The sequence below is a fragment of the Pongo abelii genome, chromosome 11 (genome assembly GCF_028885655.2).
Source record: "Pongo abelii isolate AG06213 chromosome 11, NHGRI_mPonAbe1-v2.0_pri, whole genome shotgun sequence".
Classification (NCBI taxonomy): domain Eukaryota; kingdom Metazoa; phylum Chordata; class Mammalia; order Primates; family Hominidae; genus Pongo; species Pongo abelii.
In genome coordinates, this window is record NC_071996.2 from 36,764,994 (window position 1) to 36,789,871 (window position 24,878).

General features: G+C 43.9%; 1 protein-coding gene across 2 annotated transcripts in view; it reads right to left on the reverse strand.

Moving 5' to 3' along the window:
• TMEM163 (transmembrane protein 163) overlaps positions 1–24,878 on the reverse strand; it is a 262,072-nt gene that overhangs the window by 29,708 nt on the left and 207,486 nt on the right. For both annotated transcript variants that reach the window (XM_054549298.2, XM_024243413.3), the window contains exon 5: positions 18,025–18,121. In XM_054549298.2, the coding sequence (XP_054405273.1) occupies positions 18,025–18,121 (97 nt within the window). The remainder of the gene's footprint in view (positions 1–18,024; positions 18,122–24,878) is intronic.

The window sequence follows — 24,878 nt, forward strand, 5'->3', positions numbered from 1 at the left end:
AAAACAGAATGGTTACATGGGTCCTTGAAGTATGTTTCTGCTGAATGTATATCACTTCCACATCCTTGTAAAGCTGAAAAATCCTAAGCGGAACCATCATAAGTTGGGGACCATTAGCAGATTTAGAAACGTATTACAAGGAGTTGGCTTGTATGATTACAGGAACTGAGTAGGTGAGTCTGAAGTCCACAGGCCCAACCAGCAAGAAGGGCAGGCGGGGGTTCTCAGGTACAAGCTGAAGCTGCTGCCCGAGGCACAATTTCTTCTTCCTCCGGGAAACCTCGTTCTGTTCTTAGGGCTTTCAACTGACTGCATCAGGCTCACCCAGATTATCAAGGATAATCTCCTTTACTTAAAGGCAATTGATTATAGATGTTCATCACACCTGCAAAATACCTATATATTGAATACCTATATATTGAAGGTTGATTTGAAAGCAAATCAACAGGTCTGATCCACAGAATCAAACACTTCAAACACTTCTTCAAAAAGACTAGTACATACAAACTTTGGGCAAGTTTGCTTGAGAGAGAAAGCAAGAGCACAAGTAAACAAGTAAACCTTCAAAGCAACATCCAGCTGAGTGTTGGAGTGAATAACCAGGGATACATGCCCCTCACACTGGGTAGCACACCTGTGGCCTGTTCCATGAGAAATTCCCCTTGAAAGCACTCGTTGTGAACTCTCAGATTTATAACTATCAGGGCTCCATCAGAGGTACTCACATGGCAGGGTGTAAGTTAGGCCAGAATCTGAAAACCACGCCTAACACCTAAAAATACAATATGGAGAAGCTCTATGCATAACACCCTTCATGCAAAATACCTTTGCCAGCTCCTAATTGAATATTTCATTTCCTTTCATTTAAAAATAAAACAGAAAAAAGAATTAAGTGCCAACAGCTAAAACCAAAAAGATAAACAAACATAAAACTCATTTACCCGTCCCTAAAACTGAATGTGAACAAAATACAAGGAAGGCACTACTAAAGATGAGAGCTTAGATCTAGAAAGCAAATCAACAGGTCTGATCCACAGAATCAAACACTTCAAAAACTTCTTCAAAAAGACGAAGACATACAAACTTTGGGCAAGGTTGCTTGAGAGAGAAAGCAAGAGCACAAGTAAACACCATTAGCAACAAAACAGGGCATCTAAATACAGATGGATTCGAGATTTTACAAATCACAAGTAATATGAGCAACTTTAATGCAATAAATTTGCCACCGAAACAAAATTTGAAAATTCTTACAAAAACATAAACTATAAAATATATTGGATCTTCAAAAAGTAACAGGCCCAGTTTTACAGATAAATTCTACTAAAACTCAAAGGAACAGATAGTTCTTACATTAAAATCAGTACACCAGAGCACAGAAAAGTAGAAAAGCTGCCTAGTTCATTACATGTGGTACAAAGAACAAGAACTTTAGACCAATGTTACTTAAAAGCACAGATGCAAAACTCCAAACAAAATAGTAGGTTGAGTCTAGCAATAGACTGAAAGAATAATACTCTTTGACCAAAGAGGGTTTATCCCAAGAATTCAAAGATGCCTTATTAGAATATCAATTAATTTGAAATATTCACATCTTAAAGGAAAAGAAAATCTCAGTATAAACAGAAAAAGTATTCAAAATTCAATACCTATATATATAACTAACCAAACAAGCAAACCTCTTAGCAAACAGCAACAAACCACTTTTGGTAATGAAATTGAGAAGCCCTTCTGTTACAGTAAGAACCAACAGAAGGATATAGGATAGCACCCTTACCACCAACACTATATTGAAAATCTTGGCTAATAAGAAACAAAAAAGGAAAAAATATAGAATTTGAAAAGAGAAACAAAGTGGCATTATAAAACATATCCAAAATAATCCACTGATAAAAATAAAACTAATTTTTAGAAAGTCAGCAAGGTTGCAGGTTAATGAGAACAATATTCAAGTATCATTAGCTTTCTTATACAGTAATAATTGAGAAAATTAATTAAATACAAACACTTAATAGCAATAAAACTCACAAAATATGAAGGAATTGGCCTGATAAAAATTTCACCAAAGGACATAAAAGAAAACCTTAACAGAGAAGGATGAAATGGAAGGGAGGATTCAATTGTTAAAGCAAGCCAATTCTCTCAGAATTAATAAATTCAATGCAACTTCACACAACACCCCAACAGGATTTTTCATTAAACTTGGCAAACCAGTTTTGAAATTCGTATGGAATATTACAAATGCAATGTTAGTCAAAACCACTTTGAAAACCCAAGAAAAGATGGTGACCAAACATTAAGACTCATTGTAATTACAGGAATTTTAGAGAATGACTCTAGAACAAAATGGACCCACGCATCCACAGAATGGAACGGCAAGTCCAGGGACAGCTGTGCACTTATGAGAACATGGCACATGATGGAGGTGGCCTTTGAAATCATCTTGGGCAAGTTGTATATTCATCTGAGAAAAAGAAAAACCAAATTGGATCCCTACCTCATACCAAATACAAATTCTAGATGAATTAAAGATCTAATTTTAAAGTCTAACCTTTAATATCTTTTAAAAGATAATACAGGTATATATCTTCATGGCGTCAGGGCAATAGACCTTCTTAAACCTCTATGTCCTCCCTTGCCAAACAAAAACAAACCACCACCATCTCCATTAAAAAAAAAAAAAAAAAAAAGACTGATAAATTTGATCACACCAAAATGGAAAGGGTGGGAAGCAACAGATAGACAATATTAAGAGAAAAACTAAATATTAGGAGAAAAACTAAATTAAAAGAAAAACCAAATATTAGGAGAAATTATTTGCAATGCACATATGTGATGGTTAATATTGAGTGCCAACTTGATTAGACTGAAGGATGCAAAGTATTATTCCTGGGTGTGTCTGTGAGGGTGTTCACAAAGGAGATTAACATTTTTATCTTGAACTCCTGATCTCAGATGATCCCCCTGCCTCGGCCTCCCAAAGTAAAAAGAGATTAACATTTGAGTCAGTGGACTGGGAGCAGCAGACCTAATCAGCTGCCAGCGTGGCTAGAATAAAGCAGGCAGAAGAATGTGGAAGGAGCAAACTTGCTGAGTCTTCCAGCCTTCATCTTTCTCCCGTGCTGGGTGCTTCCTGCCCTCAAACATCAGACTCCAAGTTCTTCAGCTTTTGGACTCCTGGACTTACACCAGTGAACTGCCAGGAGCTCTCGGGCCTTTGGCCACAGACTGAAGGCTGCACCATCGGTTTCCCTACTTTTGAGATTTTGGGACTCAGACTGGCTTCCTTGCTCCTCAGCTTGCAGATGGCCTATTGTGGGACTTTAGCTTGTGATCATGTGAGTCAATACTCCTTAATAAACTCATTTTCATATACATACATATCCTATTAGTTCTGTCCCTCTGGAGAACCCTGACTAATACAACATAGAACAAGACTGGTAGCTGGAACATAGATAAATAACTCCAAAAACCTGTGAGAAAAAGATAACGATAGATAAATGGGCAAAAAATATAAAGCGGCAATTTATAAAAGAGGAAACATAAAAAGTCAGCAGATGCATAAACATATAATCAACTTCACCAATAACCAGGGGAGAGCAAATTAAAATGAAATACCATTTTCCACCCATTAGTCTGGAAAATTGTGGTAAGTTTGAAAATATAAAGTGTGGTAACATTCTGAGAACATGAACTAGGGCAGCCACACTAAAGGGCACTTGGGAAGATCTATAAAATGAAACATGGGCATACTCTACGATCCAAAATCCATGTTTACCCTAGAGAAACACCATCCACACATAGTACACACTACCATGAGAGTACGACAATGTTCATTCTAACAACGCTGTAATAATAAAAAACTGGAAACTACCCAAATGTCCATCAACCGGGGAATGCCTAAAGCACATACATTTATATGATGAACAATTCACATTATAAATATTCTAGATATTAAGACTACGTTGAGTAAAAAAGTTGCAGTGTGGGCCGGGCACGATGGCTCACACCTGTAATCCCAGCACTTTGGGAGGCCAAGGCAGGTGGATCACGAGGTTAAGAAATCAAGACCATCCTGGCCATATGGTGAAACCCCGTCTCTACTAAAAATACCAAAATTAGCCGGGCATGGTGGCGGGCACTATAGTCCCAGCTACTCGGGAGGCTGAGGCAGGAGAATCATTTGAACCCAGGAGGCAGAGGTTGCAGTGAGCCGAGATCGCACCACTGCACTCCAGCCTGGCGACAGAGCAAGACTCCCTCTCAAAAAAAAAGTTGCAGTGTGTTACGTGCAATATCCATCCATGGAATAACCCACAACAATGTTATAGTTCCTATGATATGATTAAGTATCATGCAATAATTGGGGGTGATAGTGAAAGGGACCATATTTATGCACATGGGCTGCCTCACCTGCACATCATCTGTTCACATTCATCATTCCCACAGCACAGAGAGGATATGAAGTTCAGACCACGAACGCGGGTGAATAATTTGGGACAAGCCCCTTTTGCCGTCTCTTTCTCTTCCAAAGGGGTATAAAAATGTCCACAGCAAGGTCCCAGGCAGCCTCTGTTGGGGATTCCCTGAAAGATGAACTCCTCCTGGTTATACCCCTTTCCTAAGTGCGGTACCAGCTTACCGCCTGCTACAGCCAATGGCCACGTGCACACATGAATTCACTCATTCAGCAAACATTTGTTGAGTTCCCACCCCATGCCAGGTCCTATATTAGGTGCTTTGCTGAACAGCAAGTCTAGTCCTCCAAGAGTTTACAGTCTCCTTTGAGAGACAAGTAGACAAAGAATTATAATGCGGTGTGCTGAGCTACTCCAACAATCTGCATGAGGGGTCATCGGAGCGCCACCAGCTGGGTGATGTTTGGGGCATTCAGAATGGAGTGGGAGGCAGGGTTAGCTAAACTCGATGGCTAGCAGGCAGAAGCCAGTGGCAACACTATCTCTCACCAGCGGTAGTGGGGAAGTGTCAAGGACCACAAGCACTTCATGGCTGTTTCCTCTTACAACCCTTTCTGAATACAGCCTCCCTCTTCAGAAGAGCCAACACTACAGATACTCAAGGAGCAGGTCCAGGGGTCCCTCCTGAACACAACTGACCTTCACAAGCACCCACAGTCAGCCCGGCTTCCATGTTCCGACTCTCCCTGGAAAGTTCTTTAGAGAAAAGATCCTGTGTTTAGCTCATCTTGGTCTCAGAATCTCTCAACTCCCACAAGGGCCTGGGATGATCAGATAGCCCATTTTAATAGGATTACTGAAAGGTTAAGAATTTTTACTCAGTTTTCCAAAATTACTTCCCAAAAAAGTATCAAGTGTTTCCTTAACAACTTTGGTAACAAATACTCATATGCTGGTCACAGGCAGAAAACTCCCAAGTGACTGCATGGCTCCTATGATAGATGGAGGCTGGAACACATGTCATGTAGAGGGGGCCCTCATGACTGCCAGAGCTCATAGACACGGCTTTGCTGTGCTAGGATGTACTGTGTACACCACATAATCAGGGATATTTCATAGCTTGGGAAATAAAAAAAAGCATTCAGTATGATTCTCTCCATTAGCTAGACAATCAACAAAACAGCCAGAAATGTTATGAGGATCATGTTGTTCATATTATACTTAGGAAACTCGATGAAAAAAAATATTTTCCTTAAACTGTTAAACACCTTTTAAAACATCATCTTTCTTCAAAAGATAGGAAGGTGTTCTCAAAACCTTACAGAGAGAAAGAAGAGCTAAGTTAGTTTGTTCTCACATTCCAGATGGAAAAATGAAAAGCAAAAGATTCACTCAGTGTCCCAAGGTCAAGTAGAGAGGCATGTGAAGAGCAAAGCACTCAGCCCTGATACTCCCCATACCCATCTCTGATGAACACCAGTGTCCTGAAATACACAGATGCCTCTAGAGCAGGCTGGGGGCTGGAGAGATGAGCTTGTCTCCCTCACCTCGCTCTCTTCTCTATTTTTCTTTCCCTAACCCAGCACCCCCTAGGATAAGTCTCCAAGGCCACTGGGAAGATGGGGGTGGGGAGTTCACCCCATTCAGGAGAGTGTGGAAAAGTCCTAGACTTGGAGGTTTCTCAGAATCTTCTGAGAGACTGAGTCTCGGGGCCGTATTTCCTCTATCAGGAAACTTGGCCAGTTGTATTAGCTTTTCATGGAGGCTTTCAGATCCCAAATTCTATGGTACTTCAGGAGACACTCTGTGGACCAGAAAGTGCCCTCCCCCCTTTAAAAGACCTGGTTCCACTCACCCTGTGTCTCTGACACTGATATGATGTAGTCTGGAAGGAGTGGTTTTATTTATCTGAGGATCTGTTTCCTTGTTATTAAATGGCAATGTGTCTAACGCCTCTGCCTACTTCAGAAACACCTTGAAGGTCTAATGAGATATCAAGCTAAAAAGCTGTTTTTTGCTTTTTACACAAAGAAGCTTAATAGACAAAATAGAGTAACATGGCAGACAGCTCACAGACATATCACATCCTGCTTAAAATCCAAGGTTTCCAGAGTGAGGAAAAGAGGACCAATCAGAGACTCTTGTACAGTCATTTCCTAGGTAACACTCAAACTGACAAACAAATCCTGCTGTAAGCAGGAGATGGAAAGGATAAGCTGCCTGTGCTTCCAGAGGTTTACATGGTTAGCACCCTCCAGCCCATGCCACCTGCTGGCACGTCATGGGTGTTTCTGGCAACCGCATGAGATCGGCCGTGGTTCAGCAAAGGCTCCTCTTGCTATCTGCCTCTGGCGACAGCTGTTATATTTAGCCTACTATTTACACTTTCCCCTCTTATCATACACTTTGTCTTCTTCTTATTATTTACAGCATTAATTTTAGCAGTGAGGTCAACATCTCAGGTACTGAGTGTATGTGTCACAATCAGGAAAATAAAACCTCACTTCATAGCACCTTACAATATTTATCCTACATGGATCTGAGCAGAATTCCTATTTGGCTTAGTAACGGGAGATGGTTTGTGGCCAACCACAGTCCCTGGGTGCACCTGAACTGCATATACTTAAAGTATACAGCTTGATCAGCATTAACATATCTTAATTATGATTAACATGATTAACAGACTAACATATCTGTAACTGTTACCAAAAGCCAAAGACTATTTCCGTCACCCCCAAAAGTTTTCCCATGATTCTTTAATAATTCCTCCCTCCCTCCACCTCTAGCCTCAGGCAACCACTGTCTGCTTTCTCTCACTATAGTTTGTATGTAAAAATTTAAGTAAACAGAGTCATATAGTATTAAATACATAGTCCTTTTTGCCTTGCTTCTGGTACCCACCTTCACTATTTTGAGACCCACCCACATCACTGCATGCATCAATAGTGTCTTTCTACCACCAAGCAGTCTTCCATTGTGTGAATGCACCACGATTTCTTTATCCATTCACCTGTTAACACACATATAGGTTGTTTCCAGTTTTTGACATTAGAAATGAAACTGCAATAAACATTTGTTTAAGAGTCTTTGTGTAGACATCTATTTTCATTTCCCTTGGGTAAATACCTAAGGATGGATGGCTAGGTCCTACAGTAAATAGATATTTGACTTTTTAAGGAAACTCTGGATTATTTTCCAAAGCGGTTGTAACATTTTACTCTCTCACCATCAGAGCATAAGAGTTCCAGATGCTTCACACAAATTTTGGTTTTGGGGGGTTTTCATTTCTTTTCTAATTTTAGATATTGTAATGGATATGTAGTGGTTTAATTTGTTATCCCCCAATGACTAGGGTAATGTTGAGTATCTTTTCATGTGCTACTTGGCCATTTTTATCTTCTCTTATAAATTATCTGTATAAATCATTTAAGTCCATTTTCTTATTGGGTTGTTTGCCTTCTTAAGCTATTCTTTACACATTCTGGATGCTAAACCTTTGTCTAATATATATATATGCTGTCTGTGCTATCTTGTCATTTTCTTAATGGTGTCTTGGAAGAGCAAAAGTTTTTTTATTTTGATGAAGTCCAATTTTCAATTTTTTGACTTATGGTTCAAGCTTTTGGTGTCTTTTTTTTTTTTGAGATGGAGTCTCACTCTGTTGCCCAATCTGGAGTACAGTGGCACAATCTCAGCTCACTGCAACCTCTGTCTCTGGGGTTCAAGCAATTCTCCTACCTCAGCCTCCCAAGTAGCTGAGATTACAGGCACCTGCTACCACGCCCAGCTAATTTTTTCATTTTTAGTAGAGGCAGGGTTTCACCATGTTGGCCAGGAATCTTGAACTCCTGACGTCAGGCGATCTGCCCGCCTCGACCTCCCAAAGTGTTGGGATTACAGGCGTGAGCCACTGCACCCGGCCTTTTGGTGCCATATCTAAGAAAATTTTGCCTATCCCAAGGTTGCAACAATTTTCTCTTTTGTTTTCTTCTAGAAGTTGTATAGTTTCAGGTTTTACATTGAGGCTTATGATCCATTTTGAGTTAGCTCTTGAATAAGGGTAGATGCCCCTTTTTGTCCATATGGCAACCTGGGTGATCCAGCACCATTTGTTGAGGAGACTTTCCTTTCCCCCATTGAATTACCTTGGCACCTCTGTCAAAAACCACTTGTCTAGATATGTGCAGGTCTATTTCTGGATCTGATATTCTCCTTGTATGAGTACGTCCTTAGGAGTACAAAGAAAGTATCAAGTCCAGAAATAGACCTACACATATCCCCCCACTGGAACTGGGCACTGATGAAAGAAGATTGTTAACAGACAGAAGGGAGGGAGAGTGCCGCCCCCCTCCACACACACATTCTCTCCCCCTTCCATCTGTTAATAATCCACTTTCATCAGCGCCCAGTTCTATTCTGTTTAGAAGTTGGTAGGTTCTTGCTCTAGGATAAATGAAGAGGTCAATCTTGCTGAGGAAATGGAATTATTTTGTCTTGAGTAACAAGAGTAAGATGGCACTGATAGTCTGACACAATGATTTCTGCTTCTCTGTGCAGTGCTGAGGAGATGGTGATGGGCAGATGTTGAGGACTTTGACCACATATGATTGTTTTTAAAAACAATTAATATAACTCCCCAAATAAATTCAGAGTTACACTTGACAGCATGTCATACTAGAGGATGAATCTTTCTATTGCTGATGGCGGATCTTGGAATCAGAGGTTATGCTCAAGAAGGAACCTACGGCACTAACCATCCTGAGCTGAGAAGAGCGTCCCTGAAAGTATTTCATGGACTGTTCAATACAGCTTAATCTTCTAGAATTAGAGGCACCAAAAGGCCCACCAACTTGCTTGGAAGCCTCTCCTCTACTCCAACAGCCATCATGTAAGCCAACATTCCTTTCATAGTTATAGGCTAAGCACATCCCCTATATCTTTTTATTTTCTTAACAGTCCTATAAAGAAGTTACCATTATTATTTCCATGTTACAAAGAAACTGAGGCAGACAGAGATCAAACAGCCAGTTAGGGTGTGGCAGGGTTGGGCTGTCTCCTGGGCATCCTTAACCCCTATGCTCCGGGTCCCCCAGGCACTCACTGATGCCAAGAGAACCCTCAGGAATTCATTCCCATGGGTGAGGCATTTGCTTCAGAAGACCCCCAGCAGACATGCTGACTGTGTGGGCAGCAACCCTGGGAAACCATTCACCCTTTACTGCTGCCTCCCAGGTTCTCCCTCCCTCTGTCAAACGCTTCCTGCCTCCAAAGGGATGCCGTGAAGAATCTACTGCCAGGGCAGGCTGAGGGGAGGCGGGGATTGAACTTGGATGTGTCAGAAGGGAGGCAAAGGAAAGGATGAGTGTCTTCAGAGAGCGCTTTCACGAGTGGCAAAGTCAGGGAAGGGGCTGGAAGTCAATGCCTGGGAAGGTGGCTTGGCCACAGGTGGCTAGAAGACACCCAAAAAAGAAGGCATGTGTGTAGAAGCCACATTTCCAAGGAGGAAAGCAGGAGGGAGCTCACAGAGTTGGCACTCCAGCCTGGGTGGAGGGGAGAGGCCCTGAGTGGGAGGGAAGGATGAGTGACACGACAAATGGCACGTTGTACTGAAGACAAGGGTGTGGGGAGAAGGCAAGCGAGGCTGTCTCGATCCTCCTCAAGGCAAAGCTCACTGAGAGTGAGATAATAAATAGCTGAAGAACATATCAATCACTCCTGACACCCCAAGCTACAGGCTGAATACTGAGTATGGTGCATACACAGAAGCCTATGATGGAAGAATCACAGTCACCTCCACAGGTGGGAAATCTCTGGGAAAAGTTCTTGGCTGGGGGCTTCCAAATCGTTACACAAAACTCTGAGAGGCTACTGCTTTGGCCTGAGCTCCTGCACTAGGCCCCAACAGACCAGACCAAACAAGAATGGAGTCGTTCATGTTAAATGCCACATAACCAAACAAACTTTCAGGAAGCAGACAGATCCCAAAACAGACTATTTTTTCCTGAAAACAGAAGATTCCAGTCTACCTAAGTTAGTGTCACAAGAAAGTCCCCTCTGCTTTAATCCATACAAAAAAAGTAATTTAAAGTAACCCAATGTTAACCAGTCTGCTTTTCTTCTATTTCTGTTTCCTTGTTCCCACCTCATGAAGCCCACTATTCTGCCATTGCCCCCTGGAAGCTCCCATCCTATGTTATAGAATGGAGGACACCCCAATTCATCCACCACAAATAGAAGTCGGTTAGATCTATAATGAAATTTGTTGTAATTTCACAAAATCCAAGGCTTAAATTTTTTTTTTTTTTTTTTTTTTTTTTTTTTTTTTTTTTGGAGACAGAGTCTCGCTCTGTCACCCAGGCTGGAGTGCAATGGCGCAATCTTGGCTCACTGCAACCTCCACCTCCGGTGTTCAACCAATTCTCCTGCCTCAGCCTCTCAAGTAGCTGGGATTATAGTTGCCTGCCACAACGCCCAGCTAATTTTTGTATTTTTAATAGAGACAGGGTTTCACCATATTGGCCAGGCTGGTCTCAAACTCCTGACCTCAAGTGATCCGCCCGCCTCGGCCTCCCAAAATGCTAGGATTACAGTTGTGAGCCACCGCACCCGGCCCCAAACCTAACGTATCTTTGACAAGAGTTCTATTTCCAGTTTTGCTCAGGAGCGTGGAATCCCATCTGAGGCTCCTGCAGGAACACCACCGACCTCTACAGGGCCTGCAGAGCCAGCCTGGCTTCAAGAGCAGGACACACCAGGAAACACGTGTTGAATGGATGCACCAGGGAACAGAGATGGCCACATCGCCAGAGCCACAATCCACGGGGACTGGAGACCAAATGACGCTAATGACTGCAGGGAAATGAACAACTGAGAGGGGCTCCCTTTTATCGCTGGAGGGAAGCTGCTTGGTTCTAGTGAATGGGAAGGAATTTCAGGCAAAAACTCAGGGAGGAGACAGACAAGGAGAGATTGGAAAGGGAACCTTACTAATTAAGACAGAAAACAAAATTTTGCTAAGCATCATTTCTGACTTACAACACAGTCATTTTTCCTTTCTTCCTTTTCCCTCCTCCTTTGTTCTCCCTATTCCTTCCTCCTTCTACCCAGAGACTCTCATGTAAACAGGATACAAAAGTATGACAGAGACCACAGGTGCACACAGAACCTGTGGCCCCCTCTGCAGCTCCGCCTGGAAGTGCCTCCTCTTCCCACGCCTCCTCCCACACATCGCCTGCCTTGCCCACAACCACCCTTCCTTCAGATGTCGCATGGAGTGTCTGCTTACCGGGGAAGGTCCCCATGTACCTCCCCCTACTCCAGGCTTGACAAAAAAGCTCCTCTGTGTTCTCATGTGATCGTGTCTATTATAGCTGTTATCACTACATATTTAATGTAGCAGCTAATGAGTCTCTCCCCAACTGTGCTCCTTGGGAGCAAAAGCCAGGTCCTCTAAGAAGTAAAAGGCTTTGCAGTGCAATGCAAAAACTCTAGCCGTTATTGCTATTTGACTCTGAATCCCAAGTGCCTAGACAGAGGGTTGGTCTGGAGATGAGCAATCAAATGGTAGCCATTATTAGTATCAACATATATGCATGTATTATTTATTGCCAACATGTGACTGTTTATTACTCTAATTATAATGATAATCAGCATTATTGCCACATGACCACTTAAGGAGCCTGGGCCCAGACACTGGCCAAGAACACAAGGTGAAGATGTCATGGTCTATGCAAGGCAGAGGCCACTAATGAGCTGGTCATTGATCAGGACACAGAGAAAGCTCAAGGGCAAGGACGGGAATTCTAGAACCTTAACTTTAGAAACAATATCTTCTTCCTTTGTAAAGCATGCAACTGTTTATAAAGCATTTCTACATTCAATATTACATCATTTACACTTCTCACAATTCTGTTGTGGAGTGGTGGGTACTGCATCCATTTTTGTCGTGAAGAAACTTTCTCAGAGAGGAAGCGTGATTTGCTAAAAGTCACTCAGCCAGTTAGGGGTGGATTAGGCCTAGAAGTCAGGTCTTCCAATGGCATGTTCAGCGTTCCCCAGGACACTGGCCCAAAGACAGCTCCAGCTGACTGAAGCCCAAGAGAGAGCAATACAAGCTCCATCCAGGGACCCCACAAGGCCAAGCATCAGAGAAACCACAACTGGACATGTTGAGATGGTGCTCAGGAGCCGAGTCTGAAATCACCTCTGGCCACTATTTGGGGCAACCTTGATTAGCAATTCAGAAACTTCCATAGGTAGAAGAGCAGCAGCCGCCACAGCAGGGCTGTCATCTACTGCCAATTCTCCTAACTGTTCATTTGATCCTTATCATAAGCCTCAGATGGAGGTGCCATCTCCATTTTACCTAAGAGGGGACCCAGAGTCAGGGTGACCGCGTGACTTGCCTGCGGTCACACAGGTAAGAAAAGGTAGAGAGCGCCACACCTTGGACAGGTGCGGCCACGCCCAAGCCCTCCCACCATGCTCAGCAGCTTCACTCCAGCGCCACCCTCCACATGCTCCACGCATCCCACCCTCCCCTCATCCCACACTGTCCTGCTGCAGTCTCCACCGATGCTTGGTGCACTTGCATATGGGCTTTTTTTTTTTTTTTTGAGATGGAGTCTTGCTCTGTCCCCCAGGCTGGAGTGCAATCTGGTTCAAGCGATTCTTCTACCTCAGCCTCCCGAGTAGCTGGGATTACAGGCATTCACCACCACGCCTGGCTTTTTTTTTTTTTTTTTTTTTTTTTGGTATTTTTAGTAGAGATGGGGTTTCACCATGTTAGCCAGGCTGGTCTCGAACTCCTGGCCTTAGGTGATCCGCCTGCCTCGGCCTCCCAAAGTGCTGGAATTATAGGCGTGAGCCACTGCGCCCGGCCGGCCGGCATGTGGGCTTTCAAGAGACAAGGCAGTGGAGACACACCCTGGTCAGCAGCACAGAGTGAAGGGGCCCATGTGGAAAGGGGCGTAGGTGGCAGGAGTAGCCAGAAAGGCCAGGGACAGGCAGGGTCAGCTGGGGGCCCTGCACATCCTCCTGCTTTGGGACAGCCCTCGGCAGCACTGCCCTCAGGAGTGTGGGGAGAAGACAGACAGGAGGCTGGAGCCAAAAAGCCAATGGGCAGCAGGATTCTAAAGGCCCCATGTGCCAGGGCCAAGATAGTCCTGGACGAGGAGACCAGGTTCAAACCCAGGCTCTGCCACCACCCAGCTGACGATCTCAGGAAGATCACTTCAGCTTTCAGAGCCTCTGGGTCCTCGAGGAAAGAAACAGCTCGACACCTGCCCTTTCTTACCAAAGCCAGGCGTGGCTGGTGGGGTAAAAACGGGGAGAGCGAGATACTTCTTTTAAAACAACCCATATTAATATATGCATCACTGTGGAATGGTTAAGACACCATAAAGATATACCATTTTTACTTGTTAATTAAAAAAATATAATAATAACTAAATAAAAAAGATGCAGTCAGGGAGGGAGAGGGTCAGTAGTGTCATGGGTTTCTGGAACCTGCTTATTTTGATTAAAACTATCCTTTCATGCTAAAATAAAACAAACAAAAATAAAGCAGCCTATTGGTAAAAGGAAAGCACTATTACTAACATTGTGGCACAGGCCACACGCGTCCCGGCTTCCAGAACTGCAGTTTCAGAGACAGCTCTGTGGAATCTGTTTCATGAACCACCTGCATGTTGGGAGGCAGCAGCCTGTAGCCATTTGCCCACACAGCCCTGGAGCAGAGTCCCCAGGTCCTGTTCCACGTCCCCAGAGAGCTGGCTGGCCTGACTGCTCCAGCAAAACCCTGAGGGGCAGGCAACACCACGAGGCTCAGAGTCAACCAACTTTACAGTTGGGAAATTCCAATTGCACAGCTCTCTTACTCAAAACTTACCCATTCCTGCAATTATTCCCACTCTGAGAACCGTGCAGCGAAACTAAAAAGAAGGCTGCCAAGGGACGAGGCTGGGGAAGGGAAGACGCTGTTTCTGACAGAACCTACAGTCACAGCTGGACAGAAATCCCATGTAAAACGCAGTTCTGCAACTGAGACTAAGGGGGAGGTGTCACTCGGAGCTAAGTCTGTGACACAGAGGCCCTAAACACTGGTCTCCCTGGTTTTGCCCAGATCCTACCCTCACAGCCTGGTTTCTGCAGAAGCAGCAAACTCTGTGTGCAGCCAGGAAGCATGCTTTATTTAACCTGCATGAAATTATCCACCCACTCTCAACCAGAGTTTTCAAAAATGTTTAATTAGTTGCCAATTTATCTCACATTAAACATAGGTTTCCACTTCCTTTTTAACACTCAGAAGACATGATGATGATGAGTCTTCCGTACAGCCCACATTCCAGCATGACATCTCCAGAGGAGGCCAGGCCCTTCATCCAAGTGCACACACCCCAGTTGCCACAGACCTGGTCAGTTTCTCCTATTTTTGCTTCAGAACTGGCTTCTACGGGCATTTGAGTTTGTGACTCCTAACTAAGATGAAGCATTGTGAATAAATGCACATTTTGGATTACTGCAGGCCAGAGGTCAGGGGCCTGGCTGTCACCTGTTGGCTTCTATAAACCTCTAGCCAAGGGAACAAGACGACCCAGGATGGAGACACGGTCAGCTGCCACCTGGCAGCATTCACCTGGCCCCGTGGGCCACTCAGCCCTCAGCTGAGGAGGAGGCCTTCCCCTCTGGAGAGGGGAGCTCACACAGCTTGAAAGCTCCTTAGTTAACAACTCTGAAGGCTTAAACAAAACCACCAGCAAAACCATCTGGCATCGCTTCTTCAGAGTTCTGATGAGATGACCATAAATGGGTATGATTTTTAAATCCCACACCAACAATGGATGAAAGGATAAAGAAAATGTGGTATATATACACAATGGAATACGATTCTGCCATTAAAAAAAAAAAGTGAAATCCTGTCATTTGCTACAACACGGATGGAACTGGAGGTCATTACGTTAAGTGAGATAAGCCAGACACACAAAGACAAGCATCACATGTTCTCACTCATATGTGAGCTAGAAAAAGGTGATTGTGGTTGTGGGGTGGGGGGAGGGGGGAGGGATAGCATTGGGAGATACACCTAATGCTAGATGACGAGTTGGTGGGTGCAGCGCACCAGCATGGCACATGTATACATATGTAACTTACCTGCACGTTGCGCACATGTACCATAGAGCCTAAAGTATAATAATAATAATAATAATAATAAAAAGAAAAAATAAATAAATAAATAAAATTTGCGACATATGAACTGGAAAAAAAAAAAAAAAGAAAAAGGTGATTGTGTAAAAGTAAAAAGTAAAACAGAGGATACCAGAGACTGGGGAGGGGAGAGGGAAGGGAGGAACTTGTTAAAGGACACAAAATTGTGCAGGTTTGTTGCATAGGTAAACTTGTGTCATGGGGATTTTTTATACAGCTTATTTTATTAGCCAGGTATTAAGCCTAACACCCATTGGTTATTTTTCCTGACCCTCTCCCTCCTCCACCAGGCCAATGCCATATAATACTTATTAAAACAACTTTTGGTTCCCCAAAAAAAAAAAAAAAAAAAGGATACAAAATTACAGCTAGATAGGAGGAATAAGTTCTAGTGTTCTAAACAATTATAGGATGACTAGAGTGAACAATAATATATTATATAGGTTATAATTGTATAATATATAACATATTATATAGCTAGGAGAGGGATATTGAATGTTCCCAACACAGAAATAATAAATGTTTGAGATAATGGATATGCTAATTCACTAATTACCCTAACCTGGTCACTATACATGATATGTATGAAAACATCACTATGTACCCTATAAATATATATCATTATTGTCAATTTAAAAAAATAAGCAAATTAAATGTTTACAATCCCATAGCACAATTCATCAAAGGTGTAGATGGTATGGGTTCTATAAGGACAGGCACAACCATGGAATCTTCAGCTTCTCTGAACCCCAGGTGAGGCTGGGTGTTGTTGGACATGTACACCTTGAGGGGGAATGTAAGTCGGTGAGCTGCTTCTCTTAAGAGTATTTACACTGTGGGATAATAAGAGATTGCTCCCAGTTAAAAGTGGTTCAGCTATCAGGAGAATAACAAGGAGAGCCACTACAAGGGCTGTGAGCACAGCCATCCATCCCCTATCACGTAAGCCCTGCTGGAAATTAATTTTTAATGCCTAAATAAATGTGTCAACTGGCATAGTGCAGAAAATTCCCACCAACAAACATTTCTCAGAGTTGAGGCATATTTGCAACGCCTATAAAATGTAGACGTTACCTGACCGACATCTAACATGTATAATCACACTTGGCGCCCTCATATCTTACCTAAGGTTCAGATTCTGACTGAATGAAATGCAGGCTAGCAAGTCTGATGGAGGAGGAGGACATGAGAGTCCCATATGCCAGGCAACCAGGGAGATCGGTTAAGTAGGAGATGAAGAGCACAGGACTGTAATAAATGGTAATATTTGTTCGGGCTATCTCTGCTTCTGAAAAAGACTAAATACCACAAATAGGTACATTCCTATCCCCATATCCATTTTTCCTCCCTGTCACTGAGATGTTAGAGAGTAAGCGCTGGCCAACTGTGGTGATAAATAACAGTTAAAATCCTGCTGGATAATTAAAGGGATGGCGCTAATCATTTACAAGGGAGTGAGGAAAACAACTTAAAGCAGCCACTTTCATGCCTCTACTAAATACAGGAGAATGTCTCACCTCATTTTCATCTTCCCTATAAAAACACACATACACACACAAACACACATACACGCAATACATCACCCCAACAAGGATTAATATCTTTTTTCAAAAGTAAAATTAAAGGTCTAATCATTTTGGTCTTATATCAGATGGTGCATGTAGCCAAGCTCACATCAAATCACATCCTAAGAGGAGACCAGATTTTGCATTCAAATTTCCATTGCAACTTGTACGCAGGGAATTATTATAATGGCAGCATCTTCATCTCCTGGTAACCAAATCAGCTGCCTGCCATGAAGACTGCATGACAGGAGGCTGTAAAAATATTTCTTTTCTCAGCACTCATAAGGGGAGGGAGGGAAAAAGAATCAGTGCCGGTAATGACTCTCATCCAGAGGACAAAGCAGTGAAAGACACATTTTAATATGAATTCATGTCCTCCAGTTTCAATATCCCGGTGTCAATTGTGCCAGAAAACCTAACATGAATAGATTTATGTATTGAATTGAGGTGCAAAGGAAAAAAAATAATTCTTAATACAACGATCATTGAATGAACACAGAACAACAGATGCAAACAACACAGATAGGCTCACTCTGCTTCACAAAAATAACCCAATTTCTCTTTACACATGCAAAAAAATCTTGCTTTAAAAATAGTGAAAATAGCTAAGGAAAGGCACACAGAACCCAGTCCTAGCTCACCTATCTGGAGTCTCTTCACCTTGCCCAGTGTTTCTCTCCACCAGGTCATTTGCATCCCTGCAACAAGTTCTTCTGACCCCCCAGAATGTTGTCTGTTCCCTCTCAACATGCCCGACTCCACTCTCACCCTGCGATGAGAGGCAGCCCAGGGGGCCAGTGCTGTCAGGAAGGATTGTTAAGGAAGAAGAAGGACCTTACCACTTCTGGGAGCAGCCTAGTTGAGAGGTCATGGATGGCTTTGACCACTATACATATGGATGACAGAAGGAATATCACCCCCAAGATGACACAGGCTCTGCAAAAAACAAAACATTGAGAATCTTAACTGGGAGAACTCACACTGCTGAAGAGTCCACACAATTGACAGTGACAAAGACACAATCTGGGAATGAACTCAATTGTAATTTGCCACACCCCCAGGGTGACCACCCACAGTCCATGGATTGACACTAAGTCACCTCTAGGAGAATACAGTTCAGAGTTTGATCACCAAAGTCAACCGCAGGGAAAAGAGGTCACCATCCTACAGAAGCTCACAGCATCCCATGAATGCTGGCATGGAAGGGTCTTCAAGGCCGTGAAATCTTTCTCCCTTGCCTGGCAAATATGATGTTTCATTCCTGCTCAAACGGGAAGGCACATGGTTTAACAGCAGAATGGAGGCTCTGGCATGAGACATGCCAAGCTCTACCATTTACTTAACTTGTGTGATCTTGATTATTGTCTCTCTTAGCCTTGATTTCCTCATCTTTCAAATGGGGATATATTCCCTACCTAAAGAGGAAATGAGACAATGCACAAAACGTAAAATGGGAAGCCATTACTGTTAGCTTAAGCAAAGGAAAGTCTACTCTGTCACTTTTGGATATGATGTGATAGACACCTTTGCATTTTCCCAAAGATGAAAAGGAGAAATGATTTGGTAATGACAAGACAGGAGTTTGTGGTAAGATAGAGAAACTCTAAAAGGCAGAAATGAGGGGTAAGAAAGGAGAAGGTCAACCAAGACACTCAGCACAGGCGGAGGCAGGAGCAGGTGCACGGTAAGGCCAAGGGTGAAGCAAGAGGACACACAGCTGGGGGTGTGGCGTGGGGACTGGCAAAGAAAGCTATGGGACTCAGGACATAGGAAAAGTCTCTGACAACCCAGACACAACAATCTCAGGATGGAAAAATGAAGAGTGATGGAAGATGAAGGTAGGCACGAGGAAATGATACCATCACAAGGGTTAAAATATCAAATGAAAATGAAGAGGGAGAGAAAAGATAAAAAATACAAGAGTAACTACAGTGAGGTTGAGATCATTCCTGTCCCAGCTTGATGTCTCCACCATTTGGCGGCCTCCTGAGCAATCTTGCCCCAACTATCAAACAAAATCATGTTTTATTATCCACCTTGGAGTCCCTTCTCTAGACTAACAGCATGGCCCCAAATTGCTCACCTAATTTTGAGGTGGCACCTACTTATAATCCCAGTAAACCTGTGAACAGACCCCATCCTCCACATTTAGGAGTGAGAAATAAAAGCAGGTGAGCAAGGCTGCTTGGAGTCCACTCAGTCGGCTTCTAAGTCACACTGTGGTGTAGGTTTTATTCCTTCAAAAGCAACGACAGAATCATCGCAGGTTGGAGCAAAACACAAAAAAGAACAGAGATGGAAGGAAAAGGAATGAATGGGTTAGGAATCAGCACAGACTTGAGCAAATGAATATACACATGGATGATGGAAGGAACATCACCCCCCCAAGGGACACAGGCTCTGCAAAAAATGAAACATTGAGGATCTTAACTGGGAGAACTCCACACTGCTGAAGAGTCCATACAATTGACAGTGACAAGGACACAACCTGGGAATGGACTCAATTGTAACTTGCCACACCCCCAGGGTGACCACCCCTAGACCAAGGATTGACAGTAAGTCACCTCTAGGAGAATACAGTTCAGGGTTTGATCACCAAAGTCAACAGGGGAAAGAAGTTGCCATCCTACAGAACCCACATGAATGCTGTGAGCAACGTGGCCCCATGATCCACCAGGGGCAGAAGAGACAATTCAGGCAGTAAGTAGGTGCTAATGTGCTGCCTGTGTGTGACAGTGTGCCTGGGGCTGGGAACCACAGTCCTAACGCTGGAATCAGGGACAAAGGGGGCCATGATAGAGTCCTGGAGGAATGAGGTCAACCTACTGGAGGGCCCTTTAATGACTACATACTGTAGCAAGAACAGGGATTCCTAGGGCTTGGGGATCATCACTCCCAAAGCACTTGCTTCCTGTTTGGAAGACAGTTCTGGACCAGCTGTGCTAGGGACCTGGAGTAACCATTCCGCCCTGTGAGCACATGTGCATGAGAGGTCCCATTACAGGAGAAGAGCCTAAAATCAGGATAGGCCTCCAAGGTAAGTTTCGCAATGTGGTTCTTCCCTCCATTCACAAAACTCTTGAGTAACTCACAGAGACTCGCTCTTTAATTAACCCTTTCAGGTAGCTTCAGTCATCAACTCAGCACTTCCCAGCACTGAGAGCACATTGTACTCACCTGGGGAGTTCCTTTTTTTTTTTTTTTTTTTTTAAAGTTTCCTGGACACCACTCCAGTTCAATTTTATCAGAATTTCTAGGGGTGAGCCTAAGCCTCTGCATTTGTTTAAAAGCTCCCAGGCAATTCTTGTGTACACAGGACTGAAAACGTCCGGCCTAGAGTCAGGTGGAGCCCTGTCCCTAGGAAGCTTCCACTGTGAAGTGACAACACAGGACTCCCTGGAACAGAGGCTGAGATAGAAGCGACATCCAAGCTGGGGAGGAAGGAAGGGGGTCTCGTGGGACCTAATAGGCCTCGTAATGCATTTGTTTGTCAACCAGCTTTCACTCCCTGAAAATCAAGTAGGGCAGCCACAACTTGCATGCTATACTCTACACGCAATTTGTCACCATATCCCCAAGGGAGCTTCCATTTCCATACTCCTCTGGGAGAAGGAAGGAACAAATGCCTGCTTCTTTCTGACAGGGAACAGTGGTGATAATGCAGGAATTGCCTCTTACCAGCTCACTGCAGCCACGCCTCCATCAAGCACAAAAGGCGGATATGGATTCTGTTTACATTTACCTAAGGAGATGAGTGTGAAGGATGCAAGGGCCTCGTACATAATTTATTGCTTACTTTACTCAAAATTACACTATAAATTCTGTAAGGGCAAGAACTACATAGCATGTAGCAGGTGCTCCTCATGCAGTAGAGTGGATCAAACATCAATGGATTCATCCCTGACTGATTGTAAGCTCCCCCCATGGAGTCTGAGGAGGCATCAACCATTTACCACTGGGGATGAGAGGAGGAAAGAGACTCCCAACACGTCAGCCAAATGCCCGTGGAATAGCCCACAGGGTAAGGCAACTCTGAAATATAATGAAAATCAAAAGAAATTTGTGATTTGGTTTATTAAAGTTGAATTTCACAGAATTGTAATCCTATTTTCTTCACCAATATACCTATGAATATACTCCAAAATGTGTCAAAAACTCATTTGCATCTTTTAAATGTGTTACAGATTCAAAACCCACAGTCACCCCTCCTTCCACACTGCTGGGAGCCTGTGTGTCAGAGTGTCTCCAACAGCCCAAAGCAGCTATTATTAGCAGAGGGCACGGTGCTATTTTTTAATGATTTATTAATATTTATTGTGTTTACACAGCAGCTTTCTCCTCTAGCACTCAGAGCTCCACACATCAGCTCATCAGTCCCCTGGAGGCCACTCACCGGACCCAGCTTTTTGTTTTTCTGCTATTTTATGGATGAGGGGTGGGGAGAGAGGTGTTTTATAAACACTAGTGTTTAAAAATGGAGGAGTCAAGGATTAGCCGGCTTGCCTAAGGTCACTCAAGGAGTTTGTGAAGTCCACCCAGAAACAGAATCCCATTCAACTGCTTCCCTCCTAGCAGCCAGCCCTGGTCAACCATCCAGCCACACGAAAGCTCTGGGCAGCCACATCACGTGCTCACACCACCACTGCCCTGGGACTAGTAGTCTCCAGGATGCTGTGAAGGTTTCAGTCAGGAGCAAACAGTGCAAATATGACTGCTTCTGTATCTGCAAGTATGAGCTGCTTCCAGGCTTAGGGGACCAGAGACGGGTGGGGGGCAAAGGGTAATTGCTCTATCAGCAATCCCTGGCCTCAACCCAGAAAGGCTGGCCTGGCCAGTAACAAGGGCATTGAGGAACCAGGTCACTAAAAAGAATACAGACTCCTCCCTCCTGCCCCAATTCTGGGGGAGAACTTCATGGATCAGAAAGAGGCAAATGAGCTGTACCCCTTCAGCATAATCCCCCAGTCAACCCAGACTGAAACCAAATTTAAATTCCCGGCTGGGCGCAGTGGCTCACGCCTGTAATCCCAGCACTTTGGGAGGCCGAGGTGGGTGGATCACCTGAAGTCGGGAGGTCAAGACCAGCCTGCCCAACATGGAAAAACCCCGTCTCTACTAAAAATACAAAATTAGCTGGGCGTGGTGGTGCATGCCTGTAATCCCAGCTACTTGGGAGGCAGAGGCAGGAGAATCGCTTGAACCTGGCAGGAGGTGGTTGCAGTAAGCTGAGATCACACCACTGCACTCCAGCCTGGGCAACAAGAGCGAAACTCCATCTCTAAATAAATAAATAAATAAATAAATACCCACCAGATCAGTGGTTGTCACAGAGTGATCCATGAGTCAGCAGCACTCACGTCACATAAGAACTTGGTGGAAAGGCAAATACTCTGGGGATGTGGCCCCTCAATCTGTGTTTTAATAAGCTCTTCAGGTGATTCTGATGTACGCTCAAGTTTAAAAACCACTGAATAGGCCGGGTGTGGTGGCTCACACCTGTAATCGCAGCACTTTGAGAGGCCCAGGCAGATCTGCTTGAGGCCAGGAGTTTGAGACCCGCCTGGGCAACACAGAGACCCCCCCCCCCTCCCCCACCACCACAAAAAATAAATTAGCCGGACATGGTGGTGTGTACCTGTAGTCCCAGCTATTCAGGAGGCTGAGGCAGGAGGATTGCTTAAGCCCAGGAGGTTATGGCTATAGTAAGCCATGATCGTGCCACCGCACTCCAGTCTGGGTGATGGAGAGAGACCCTGTCTCACACACACACACACACACACACACACAGACACATACACACAGACACACTTAATGTCTGAAAGGAAGCAATGGTTAACAAGCCACTTCAAAGAAATGATTAGAGGTAGCTAAAGCCCCCTTTTTTTTTCTATTCTGCTAAAGGCTCCAAATTGCTAACTGTGCACAGTACTGTAAATCTCTAGAAGCATCAGTTTTTGATTCTGAAATTATAAGGGCAAAACCCACTGACAGACACTCATACACAAAACGTTGTCAGATCGAAAGTTTGGCCCCTTGTCAATTGTAGGTTTAAAGGCCTATGGCTCACATTAAAATCACCTGAGTCCTAGCCTACCAATTCTAGGTTACTTCCTATCAGATCAAAAAAGCCAAACAAGAGAAGCTTCTCTAATCACCCTCTAATTTACGACAGCTCTAAACACAAAGTAGCCCTGGTGATTAACCAATTCAGCCCACAGTTTAACGTGTAATTGTTTTATGTATCATCTTTCACTCTGGTCTCCAAAGCATTTGTAATCTGAGACAGTGCTCAAATGTGAAGCAAATAATGAAGTTAAGTGGTGTGAGCATATAACACGGTACTTATGGCTGCATAATTCCTAATGCTGGTTTTCTCCAGCTAAGCCCTCTTTCTCTCCATGTGTTCTGACATTTCAAACAAAGCCACAGAGGAAGCTCATCTTGGAGGCAGGATAAAAGGAGAAAGTGAGCAAGGAATGGCTGTGAGCCATTTTCTCCTCTCTATCATGGAGAAGCCAAACCAGCACCATCTGGTTAAGACTCCACCCCTCCCTCAATCCGTCACTATCAATGCCTCCCTCCTCTCCTCCTTCTGGAACTCCCCCACTTCCCTTCATGTTTGTACTCATCTTCACCTCATTTCTTCCCTCAACTCTCCTGAGCTCCAGTCCCTCATCCTCTCTCTCCATCCATTTCCCATCTCTCTCCTCTATCTTCAACTGCATCTACCTGCTGTGTTTGTGGAGCAGGTGAGATTGACTTGGACCAGCAACAGTCACTCAGACCACAGCTTTCCACGCAGGCGTTCTCTACCCTCTCCATGGTAAGAGCCTCCACTTCCTCAAGTTGCAACCATTAAAACCTCTCCTTCCTCAACAAAGGACCTTTGGTTTACATCTGTAATAATACACAAGCTGAACAGAACCCGACCAACTGAAATCCCACTTAGATAGGACTTTATTTCTGGCATCTACTTTAGGGACAAAAGTCAATATGAGGAACTTGTTAAATGATTAGTCTCTAGGGCAGAGCAGACCCAGGGCATTTTCTGCGATGATGGATGCTATTCTATATGGTAGCCACTCGCCACGGGTATCTATTGAGTATTGCAAATATGGTTACTGCAACTGAAGAAATGAAATTTTAATTTCTTTTAATTAAAAATCAAACAGCCACATGTAGTTGGTGACAACCATACTAGACAGTACAGCTCTAAAGGTTGGGCTGAAAATACACAGGTTCACCAAAGGGGCTGTCCCCCAAGCCACTCCTCAAGATGGGGTCAATTTATGTGGGCTAACAGGGACTGCTCTAGGAAACTATGAGAAGGCACATCAGGCCTTTGATACCTCCACCCAAGCCCCAAGTCTACATGCCAGTCTCTCTCTTGTTTTCATCTAACATCAACCTATCTCCAGCCACAGTGACTGCTTCACCAGGGTATCTGCATTTTAGAAAGGGACTTGAAAATTCAGTCACTCACATTTTAAGTTCTACGTGTCAAGCCCTGAGGCTAAGGCAAACAAAATCTATACCCAGCATCCAGACAGCATGAATCTAGAATAGGGAACCTGGAAATCACTACAAGACAGTCCATCACTTGTGAATGTGAAAATAGGCAATGGACAAGGAATAAAATGAAGAAAGAACTCAGAGTGATAAAACACAACCTAGGGGGACAGAACAGGAAGAA